The sequence below is a fragment of the Schistocerca americana genome, chromosome 3 (genome assembly GCF_021461395.2).
Source record: "Schistocerca americana isolate TAMUIC-IGC-003095 chromosome 3, iqSchAmer2.1, whole genome shotgun sequence".
In the NCBI taxonomy this organism is placed as follows: Eukaryota; Metazoa; Arthropoda; class Insecta; order Orthoptera; family Acrididae; genus Schistocerca; species Schistocerca americana.
The window spans coordinates 946,294,324-946,306,714 of NC_060121.1; the positions used below are offsets into that span (position 1 = coordinate 946,294,324).

Genomic DNA, 12,391 nt, shown 5'->3' on the forward strand with positions numbered 1-12,391 from the left:
CCTTAAAAGGCAAAGGTCCCAGGTTCAAGTACCAGTCTGGTACTCAGTTGTAATCTGGCAGGAAGTTCAAATCAGCACATAATCCACTGCAAAGTAAGAACTAATTCTGGAAACATTACCTCAAGCTGCAGCATCCTTTCATCCAGGGCTGCTAATCCAGCGAGATATGCAGGAAAATTTCTACGATGTTTATAAGGCAGGACACGAGGTGCTGTGGAAGTGAAGCTGTGAGGGCAGCAGATCATGAGTTGTGTTTGGATAGCACGGTTCATAGCGCTCTTAGATGAGGAAGGGCAAATGTCTTTGGTTCGAGTCCCAGACTGGCACGTAGTGTTAATCTGCCAGCAAGCTTTAAATCAGCCCACAACTCACTGCAGATTGAAAATTTATTTTCGATCTGGCATTGGTGCTTTATGAGTTTCCTGTGTGCTACACTTATGTATTGCCTGGAATATCCTTGAGGAAAAATACTTTTTACTCTGTGAACCACTTAAGCCAAGTATCATTTATAAATGCTCCTCAGTTAGGATGATGTTACACATTAAAATTCGAAAGTACTTTTTGAGTCATCCTATATTCTTCACAAGCACTTTATAAGTGCATGTTAGAGCGTACTTTGTGTTAATGCTAGTCACATCATTCCTTTTTCCAGCTGTAAATAAAGAAGAGGAGAAATGACTTTATATGTAGCCCATGCCTGTGCGCTAATCTCTCTTACCTAATTCTCATGATGGATATCCAAGATATACAGGGTATATAAAAAAAATCATAACTATTATGTTATTTGAGAAATGTGTGTGAAAAATGTACTATTGGAAAGAGCAGACTATTGAGTTTCGCATGGTTCCAGTTTGGTAGCAGCAGTATGTGCCCATTTCAGTTCTAGTAAAAATGGTGTTGGGATAACAGAAAGTGTGCAGGTCAATAATAACTGTTCAGTGTGACTTTCGTACTAGGTATGGTGTGGATACTCCTATAGCATGAACAGTTCTGAGAAATAAGTTGTTTGACAAATAGCCAGGCCATTCCCGAGTTTCTGACACAGACGTCGAAAGCATCCACCATAGTTTCACAAGGAGTTGTGACAAAGCAAGCTTGGTTTTTTTTTAAAAAAATACTTACCCTCTTGTATTATTGAGGGTGATTGTGAACAGTGAAAGTAAGGAAGTGTGAAACACATTTGTGCAATTATTGGCTACATCATTTATGTAGTCAGCGTCAAACTTCCACCCCCCACCCCACCCTCACCCTCCTATTTTTCATCAAGTTTAGCAATGCAGTACGTCGACACCAAGGACTATCAATGAGAAAATAAAGCGGACAAACATCACAGAATCTACAGAAATCCATTCACCACGCAGCTTGACAGCTCAACATGCACCCTGTGTCCTTCTGGCATGAGTTACGTTGATGTTTACACATAAAACATACAAAATTCAGTTACTGAAAGCACCTCATGAAGGTGACAAATAACAATGTATGGAGTTCTGTAATTTTGTTCTTGGCAAAATGTAGGATGATAGTTTCCTTCCACACTTAGTGTTTAGTGACAACACTCCACTTAAATGGAAAGTTGAACCATCACAATGTGGGAATATGAGATTATGGATCAACCACATGAAGTTGTGCAACGTGAGAGGGACTCTCCAAATTTTACTGTGCTTTGTGCAGTTTCATGAGAAAAGGTGTATGGTCTACTTGTCTTTGTCGAGATCACTGTTACAGGAAGCATATATCTCAATTTGCTTGAGAATTTTTTTTACCACAGTTGGAGACTGATTCAAATGGTTTTACTTACCAACAGGATGAGGCACTGCCACTCTGGCATCTGGAAGTGTGAGAATTTTTAAATCAAAGAGTTACTGAATGATAGATCGGTCACACTGGACCAAATGATTCAGCCTTACATTACTGGCCTCAATGGTCACTGGACTTGACTGTATGTGATTATTTATTGTGGATGTCTATAAAAGACTCTGTTTATGTGCCTTGAGACATTGCTTAACAGCAGCTATGGAAGTTGTAACTTGAGACATGCTTGGTGCAGTGTGGGGACAATTTAAATACCGCAATGACATAAGGCATGCATGTCAAAGGGTGCATATTGAACACCTAAGAAAAGGTATGAAAAAAACTTTTTGAGTTTCCCATTCATCAAAAAATAAAATTCATTGTATGTGTTTACTAGTTTCAGAAATATAGATGTGCCAAATTTCAGGATTTTTTTGATGCACCCTGTATAATAGAGGCAACAGAATTATACAAAGTCTACTTTCAAAACTGATTATTTAAATTTTACCACAAGGTTTGGTAAGAACAACACCCTTCTTTCAAAAAACCCATTTAAGTTCTCTGAATATCTGTTTTGTACTTTCATAAGGTTATGGCTATTAGTTAAGTTCCCAGTAGAGCATGTTTGAATCCCTCCAATATATCCCATCAAGCTCACCTGATAAGGGCTCCAGCCACTGAAGCAATGCTTACTAAAAGATAATAGTAGTGCCTTGTATCTGTTTCCTTAAAAGGTGGACTGGAGTTATTGATAAATCGCTCAATAAGTTCAGGTCTTCTACTTATTTTACATATATGTGGCACTTAATATTGTTTTGTAATGTTAGCCATATTTATGTATCCAATACAGCGAACATTCTGGTGACCCGACATATTGTGTGCTTCAACTCAGAGAAAAATTGCAACTCCTTAATTAAGGCAGAAAATTTAATTTCTTTTCTAAGGTGTCCATAAAACATGTGTTAGCATTCCTGCAATTGTAGAGCAAGGGGGCAATCATCTCTCCAGACCAGAAACACACAGAACTGTTAGTGAGCATGCATTCTACATAGTACATGATTGATGTAGCTTGCTGAAAATCAACAGGGATGAGAGGATGCAATACATGCTAAGCCTGTTCCTCTTCAAATCAACAGGATGCGAGATACTTTCAAGTTGGAATGAAGCTTAAGTGAGTTGAGAATGCATCTTCCTTGTTAAAATATTTTAATATGAAATGTTTCCAGTAATTACCCAAATAGTGTTGGTTTGTTTTCACACTGGAGTCCTTCTGATATATATTAATCCATTTTTTTACAAAACAGAATATATATGTATATTTAAATAACATTTTAAAACAGTTGTTTAAAGCTACAGATTAGAACAGGAACGACAATCTTTATTTCATCTCCAGAAAGTTCAGTATTATACTTTTTTATATTATTGGATACTATAAAAATTACTATGTACAAATGCAGATAGATATATCATATGTAAAAATCTATTCAGTAAGAAAATACTGCTCTAACTCATAAATAAAGATGTGCCGTACACCCAAATGAAGTATCACAAAACGAACTGGGTGAGTGGATCATTATGACAAAATGTTTTGTAACATTGGCCCAGAAACACAAAACCTGCACAGCAGGCAGTCAACAGTGTTATTTTGGCCAGTGCACCAAATATTTCAAACACTTTTATACACATTTTCTGCATACGCAAATACAAAATATGACTAAAATTGCTAGAATTGACACTAAACTGATCTGAAAGCCCTGCATATGACTATGAACAAGGAACTTTTATTTTTAATGGAAGAAGAATGTTCCTCATAAGTTTCACTCTTTGATACATTTTATCTCATCACAGTTATTGAATGAATTGCATACAATTCAACTGTTTTGATTCTTATGGAATATTACTCATTTTGTACTAATAAGTACAAATGTTGCATTCATGCAGTCTTCACCATAGGAAACAGAAAGTACTGATTAGTTCATGGAAAACTATACAATGCAGGCCTAGCTTGCATTATTTGTATCTGTAAACATATGCAGAACTGAAAATCTGCAGTGTTTACACAAAATGAATGTACAAAAGACTATCTTGTTAACTGCATGCTATTCATTACATAGAACCTTGCCAAAAAGTATGTATACACCTTTTTGATTGCAAATGTCAACTATAGCAATTTGTATAGCTATGCCTTTTGCTCCACATTGGCTCTACTCTTACACATTTTTTTAAATAATTCAAGTACTTTTCTTGCATGTGAAATCATTGCTGATTGCATATGTCATAAATGAGCTGTGGCATGCAACCAAGAAACAGTAACCAGATATGGTAAAAGAAAAAAAAACTAAAAATGGAATGTTGATTTAGTCTTCTCTCAAACACCAGTTCTGTTTCTAAAAGAGTGTATCATTATAGGTTTATAAAATGCAACTGGTGAATTTTGGATGAAAGAAAAAGGGCACACAGACAATTACAATTGGGGCTAATGCCTTCAAAAACATTTACTGTCCCTGGCTGATCATTTGCATCTGATGAAGCTTTGGGATGAAGCTGTTTTCTTCGGAGAGACAAAGTGCCCCATGTACAGCAGGCAGTCAGAGGGCTGTAGATGCCTGCAGGCTCTTTATTAACAGGTGGCCCATGGTGATGTGAAGGGGCCTCCCAAGACTTGTGGGTGGCGGTGCTCACACCTTGACAGTGGTCATCTCGTGGGAGCCACCCGGGTCCTCTTTGCAGGTGTTCTTGCCCTCTAAAAGCTGCTGTATCTCTTGCAGTGACTTGCCCTTTGTTTCTGGTAGAAGAAAGACAATAAAGAAGCCTGCAATCAGTGAGCAAGCAGCAAACAGCCAGAAGGTGCCCTCAACACCAAGCGCGTTGAGCATGTCTGTAAGGAAGCGAGTCACCAGAAAGCCAAGCACCCAGCACAGTGACACAGTGAGAGCCGATGCACCACTCTTCACTCCTGGTGGAAGCATTTCTGCCATCACGGTCCATGGGAGTGGTCCAAATCCTACAAAACAAACACATTTCTTTCACTGTGATAAATGATTCACAAGATATTATCGAATTTTTAATAATATGGCAAAGGCTACAGACGAAATTTTAGAATAGTTAATTACAGAAATATTAACAATATTAAGAAATGTGTGATTTCTAATCAATTTCAGAATTAGAAACTTCCTGTAAGCACAGATGGTAAGCAAAATGTAATGAATAAAAAGTAGTTTCCATAATTTTTAAAACTGTCTAATAGAAAAGATCAATGAGTCAGACATGAGTACTTAACTAAAAAAGTTCATGAACTGAAAATGAAAAAAACAAACATAAGAAAGGTGGAAGAGGGAAAAAAAGCAAGTAAAGAGAAGAAAAAAGATCTGGATGAAACATAGCAACATAAAAGATTTAAAAACATAGTAAGTAATTGCAGTTTACATTTAGGGCTTCTTCTTCAATGTTTTTGATGTTTCATTGGCATAATATATTCAAATATAACAGAATTGCTCTTGAATGTCTAGATTTCGGCAGAACTTCATTATCTGGAACACAGTGCTTGTGTCTGTAGTAAGACAGATATTAATAATACCACCCCCCACCCTCCCCCTCCCCCCCCCCCATGCCACCCCTCTCCATTGCCATTCCCTCAGAATTCCCAAACCATTCCTTGCTGATACACACTGCCTTCCACATCCTCATATACTTCCTCTCCCCTCCATGAAACACAGTGCTCCTGAACACGTGTTCCATAATATTGTTGTAACCTTTCTACCAAAACTCTAACCACTGCAGAAGTTTCAGTACCTTCTAAAGGCCTCATCTTTAGCCCAAAACCTAGTTCAGCCATGCTGTATTTGTAAAGGACCTGCTTACCATTATTTTTTTCTGCTGTGGAAACATTTCATTGCTATGCACTGGGCCAACAGCCGCCAATCAAGACCCAGCACAGAATTTCCCTCCAACTGTGATATTTCACCCCTCCTGTCTGGTCATTCCCTGGTAATTTTTCAAGAATTCCTTGCTTCTAACCTGGCTTCAACCTGCTTTCCTAAATCCCCCCCCCCCCAGTGAATCCAACATGACTCCTACACAGTGCACAGGTATTCGTAACCTGAAAACCAATCCAGAACTTATCATTCTGCCTGCAATAAATTCTCCACCATCATGGTCATGAATCATAATGAATATGTGGCTTAGGGTCTCCACCAACTTTCCAACACATTATGACCACAATCCCATCCCAGAAGTCCAACATGACTGCCACCAGCTCCTGAAGGTCTTAGGTCCATCCCAAAGCCAGACATGTGAATCCATTTCCCTTTTCACATCCATAACCCTCCACACTCCTGCTTTGTACCTACATGCCAAATTCCAAAAACCCAAACTCCCAGGTCTACATATTGGTTATCCCATTTTAGTTGGATACAATGTTCCCACAGATTGAACATCTGTCTCTGTTGACCATCACTTCCAATCTATTGTCCATAACCTCCAATCCTACATCCAAGGCCTATTGTGTATGATTTATATACTATTCAAAATTCTATCCACATAATGCAAAATAGTGTTTCACCATCCACCCAACCTAAAAAATATCTTTGTCTGCCCTATTCCAGCTCACAATTCTGCACTGCACAGGTCATTCCTTTGTGAATGACACAGGTCCAAGGTCTGTCTCAAGCACTCACATACCACCTCCTAGCACAGTCCAGTCACATGCAATTCCTACCAGTGAAAGGCAGGGACATATGTGGAAGCAGCCATGTTATACAACAGCTATCCTGTAATTACTGTGCAGCATTCTATGTGAGCCTTATAGGTACCTAACTGTTTACGTGCATGAAAGGCCACCACCAAACTGTAGCAAACGACAAAGTTGACCACCCAGTTGCCAAACATGCTGTGGACCACAACACAAATGATTTTTAAATTCTGCTTCACTATGTATGCCATTAGGATGCTCTATAGCTGCACAAGTTTCTCTGAACTATACAGATGGCAACTGTCTCCTCAGAATATCTTGTGTTCTCGCAATCCCTTGAACCTAAACCTGTGCTAACCTGTTTCTCACTGTCGTACCTTACCTTTTCCATTTTCTCTTATGTCACTGTCCACACCACTCCTTCCCTCTCAAGGTCATGCAGTGCCCTCTTCCACGATTCTTCCTCTCCCTCCCCTCAACTCACACAGCCATTCTCTCTCTCTCTCTCTCTCTCTCTCTCTCTCTCTCTCTCTCTCTCTCTCTCTCTCTCTCTCTCTCTCTCTCTTTCTCTCTCTCTCGCTCCCTCTCCCCTCTCTCTCTCTTTCTTCCCTCTTTCCCCTTTCCATGTGTATCCCCATCTCTTTCCCCTCTCTGTATCATTCTCTGTCTCCCTCTTCCTCTCTTCCCCCTCCTCTCCAACCCTCCCCGTTACCCTCTATCTACATCTCTTTTATGCTCTAAGCCCTTAGAACTCCTTTTGTATAACAAATAGCAGAGTTGAAAATAAATACACCTAACCAGCAACACACCATAAATATATGACTCATGAAGTGTTGATTTTGCACAGGCCAACTGCAGCATGCAGTTTGCTGTTGATTTTGTGACTGCAGACTGAAGATTCAGATACGTATTATGCTAACTGAAGATGGGTGAAAGCCCAAAAGGACTAGACAACATTCACTTTTGGTTTCCTAATCAGGCTCTTTAAGAACTGAGGTGCTTTGTTAGATCCTCAATTTGCCTGTGGGTAGTGCCTGAAACGTATAAGCAGTCATGGCAGTGCTCTATAAAAAGATGCCCTGTTTTCTTGAGCAGTTTAGGTACATATGTTAAATTAATAAAGTGAGTTGCCTCCTACAAAAAAAGTCTACTAAATCACACATGAAGGTGGGACAGTAAGTGCAGAATGATGTGATGAAGTATGTTTTTGAATATAAAAGAAGCAGCCAGTTACAATGTGAGTCGTGGGCTGGTATACAACTACAATCTGCTTGGCCACCAGAAAACTAAAACATGAGCATTCCTTCATGAAACGAAATTTGGGTACTTCTGAAACAACTTAAATCCTCTGGTGCTCTCTCAAAAGTCATATGATTTTATTGGACCATTAAAAGTTACTGTATCTGTCTGTGAAAAGTTCTGGAACAAATTTCCTGACTACTCATTTCATACAAATTTTTTTTAACTCATTTGAGAGGATGCATGTGTAATTTTGAGAAAATATTAAAATTTTGAAAAATAAGGAATTTGCATTACTGTCTCAAAACTTTCAACAGATGAATGCACTTCATTCTTTTTTGTTAATTTTCAAGACTAGCTAGACGCTTACATTTCACTACGGTAACTTGGTCTTTGTAAGCTTTTTATAACACGATAACAAAAAAACTGCATTGAAGGGTCATCAGTCTACAGTTTAAAATTTTAAATAACATTAGAAAGGGCGAAAGAAAGGATTAGTATTATGTAGTGTCAATAAAATATTTTTCTGTCAGAAAGAAAATCAGAAAGACACCTCAAGTCTTCTGGTGCCTATTTGTTACTCAGCAAAGTAATACAGCTACAGACAATTTAGTAAAGTAGCACTGCATAGCAAGACATGACAAAGGCAGTATTTAGTGGAGGATTGCTTTGTAAAATTATAAATGAAATCATATTCTAAATGAAGGTTATAACTTAGTCCTCTACTACTTTTTAGGCATAGGACATCCTATGGATGTGTTCTAAATTAGTAGTTTTCTAGGTAGATCATGACGCTTGCACCATTATACCTGCCATGTATTTATGTGATAATCCAAAATGGAGATAGTGTAGTGACACAGTGGGCCAAGACTAAGGCTGAAAATGGAAGTGTGGAAAATTTCTATAGTTGAACTCATATTATTTTCAGGATTGTTTTTCCCACCAGCACACTTATGTTCCAGAAAACGAGCTTCCTTATTGTGTGTTGTATGTATTCTTAAAGTTAATCAATAAAGTGTGTGTAATTATAATTGTTTCCACTTTATAGTGGATCAACATTCCCACAAGTGTTGATTACAATAAAGGTCATGGCAGATGACAAACACATCAAACATGGAATACAATCATGCATACCATCCCACCAGGACAGCTGTTTGTTAACTCAGAGGAAATGACTACCATTCCACCAATAGCAATAAATTTTGGACAAGTACCTGGCAATTCACGTGATTTGCAGCTCACAGACAACTGACCAAGAAGCTGCATCATGTTTTCCATGCCATGAGGAAAATTCATCACTTTGCCATACATGCCACATCAACTGGACCTACAGTTCTGGCTTCTGGAACTCTCATTTGATGCCAGTGGTATTACTGATGACAATCAATGATTGTCCTGACCTGAATTGGTTTAGACACTCAAATCTTGTTGTTATTGGCTGACATGGTGTACAATGTGTCATGTCATTACTGTGCAAATACATGTGCCTTAAAGGCAATGTGCTTCATTGAGAGGCAAACTGACAGAACTTCAAATAAACAGGTTTGACAAGTGAAGCTACTGGCAAATGCGTTCTGGCATCATCTTCAATTCCTGGGGGTGGAATCTGAAATGTCTGAGGCAATGCTATAACATGTATGGTTTAAGCAGTTACCTTTTTCAGTGAAAAGGACTGTGTTTCACATAACACCACAAATTTAGACTCGCAGTTACTTATTGCTGACCAGATATGAGAACTGAAATGGGGGTGTACAAACTGGATATTGTGTTGTGAGTGTAGTGAAGGCAGATGCCATTAGGGGGACAACGCAATGCTCTCGATGACATCAGTCAGGACTTAAGACAGTGTTATCATTCCTGCTTTGCACAGCTGCCTAGAAAATGCACCCCTGCATGCAACTACTGACAGGAAGATGTAGGTGTGAATGGTTGCTCTAATGTAGAATGCCTACATTCCACCATCACAGCAACTAAAGGATCATCAATTTCACATTATGTGGTGTTGGGTTATGACAATTATTCTCAAGATGGTAGAGCCCTTTCTACTATCAGAAATGTGACTCCTGATTTTTCAGTTCAACAGTTCACAGTTCACAAAGTTGATATACCATGTCACTTATACATACAATACAGCTGTGTCTCCTGAACATATTCAATCAAATTGGGGTTGGATGTTAGTGTTCCACAGGTGAAACCTGAAGTATGATCTCCTGTTGCCTGCTGGCTCACTGCTGTGATCAACTCTAAGATACCTACTTTTGGACAACACAGTGAGGTGAAAAAGTTTTGCTTTCACAAAGAAATTGTAGTGTATCTTCATGATTATCTGTGTCACTGAACCTATTCTTGTGGCGAATTTTCTACACCAGTTTCACTTTGATATGACCACATGGAAAGCTCAGTTCCATTTAAATGGTGAGACTGTTTACAGACATATAAGCTGTTCAAGCATTCCCCATGAACTGAAAAATCTGTTGTTTATTTATTTATTTATTGTATTTTTTTGCATGGAGACACCAACTGGTGTCTTTTGCAAACGTCATAGCATTTTTTTACAAGTTTAGTACAGTCATATATACATATATGATTACATATACATGATACAAATGTACCATTGTACCTAATAAGGCACAATATTGGGTGTTACATCGTACCTATTACAAATATTCAGATTAAACACTTGTCAATCAAGAAATATTTCAGTTTCACTTTGAATAAGTTCCCTTTGTGGCACCTTATAGAGCTCGGTAAGCTGTTGTATTGTATTTGACCACTAATGCATGGACTATGGTCTGTTGTTTTTAATTTTGTTCTTTGTCTGTAGTAGCAGTCTTTATTTCTTGTATTATAGGCATGCATATCAGAGCACTTTGTTGCTTTGTTTTGATGTGTCACAAAAAATATAATTAATTTGTAAAGATACAGTGAGTAGACTGTGAGGTATTTATGATGAACAAAGATTTCCCTGCATGAATCTCTATACCCTAATCCATGGATAATTCTGATTGCTCTTTTCTGTAGGGTTAATATTCTGTTCATATGTATGTCGGCAGCACAACCCCATATCTCTATCCCGTAATTAATCTGTGCAAAAATGGTTCCATAATAAATTGTTTTTAATGTCTGATGTGGGACTACTTTTGATAACTGGCTGATTAGATGTAATGAACTGATGATTTTACTGCATACAAATTTGATATGGTTTACCCATCTTAGATTTTCATCTAGGTGAATACCTAGAAATCTGCAGCCTTCTATGTCCACTACTTCAATTCCACCTATGTCACTGATAGAGGTTTGGTGTGAGTTTGTAAGTTTAAATGGCAATAACTGAGGTTTACTGATATTAACTTTCAAACCTTGATCTTGGAAATAAGTAGTTATTTGACGTAGGCCCTCAGTTGCTACCAACGTTAACTCATCATTTTGTTTACCAAGAAATAACAGTGAGGTATCGTCTGCATAGGTTACCAACTGGGAGTTGAAAGGTTGCTCTATATCATTTATGTACACTAGGAAAAGGAAAGGGCCCAAAATTGAGCCCTGGGGTACACCTTGCGTGACTGTCTCATATTTGGACTGGAAATTAATGATCTGATTATTGATTTTGTAAGTCAGCTTTGTACACTGCTTGCGGTTAAATAAATATGTAGCCAGCAATTGCATGGATGCAGCATTTACATTGTATGACTCAAGTTTACTTAAAAGTAACTCATGGTTTACCGAGTCAAAGGCTTTAGTGAGGTCTATAAATATGCCAGCTGTTTGCATTCCTTGATCAAGGGCACCATACATTTTGTGAAGAAATTCCGTAATTGCTGTGATAGTACTATGATCCTTTCGGAATCCATGTTGTGTGTCTGTTAGGAACTTATTTTTCAAGAAATAGTCACTAAGTTGTGTCAGCAGCACAACTTCAAATATTTTGCTGAAGACAGGTATTAATGATATGGGCCTGAAATTTGAAACCTCTTCCTTGGATCCTTTTTTATGCACTGGTTTAACTGTGCTCCATTTCAATACATTTAGAAATGTATGTTCTCTAATACTGCAGTTTATCAGGTGGGTGATTATTTTAACTAATTCCTTATTACATTTTTTAATCACGATACTACTCAAACCATCTCATCCAGATGAGTACTTATTCTTTAGGTTATTTATTATCCTGCCTATTTCTTTTTCACTTACTTGTTTGAATTCAAAAGGTGGCTCTTCAAAGGGGCAGAGCTTTACCTCACTACTCACAATTGTGTTATTAACTGGACTAACAGCTGCAGATATAAAGTATGTATTGAAAACATTGCAGACTTTATTAGGATCTTTAATTGTGTTTCCTTCCTGTCTTATATTTACAATTTCAGTTTCTGGCTTCGGTGTGGCTTTGCGATATTGATTTACAATTCTCCATGAGGTCTTGGCTATATTGTCTGACTGAGCTATTTCACTGCTGTATACTGTTTTCTTAGATTTGAAAGCTCTTTCTTAAAGATTTTCTTGGCTTCATTGTGCTTGGCCTTAAAAACCTGCAGGTTTGTTGACTTGTGTAACACATCCAGGTCCTGGATGTTTTGCCTGAGTTTTATCATATTTGCTGGAAGTATCAGTCTGTTGGTTTTTGCACTTTGGTTATGGGTGAATACTCTTTGTATTTTTTTTAACAGGGCAGCATCT

General features: G+C 38.0%; 1 protein-coding gene across 1 annotated transcript in view; it reads right to left on the minus strand.

Annotated features, from left to right (window-relative positions):
• Positions 1–2,980: 2,980 nt before the first annotated feature.
• Positions 2,981–12,391, minus strand: part of LOC124606567 (facilitated trehalose transporter Tret1-like) — a 166,670-nt gene continuing 157,259 nt past the window's right edge. Inside the window, exon 8 of the mRNA XM_047138551.1 lies at positions 2,981–4,795. Within this exon, the coding sequence (XP_046994507.1) occupies positions 4,470–4,795 (326 nt within the window). The 3' untranslated portion in view covers positions 2,981–4,469. The remainder of the gene's footprint in view (positions 4,796–12,391) is intronic.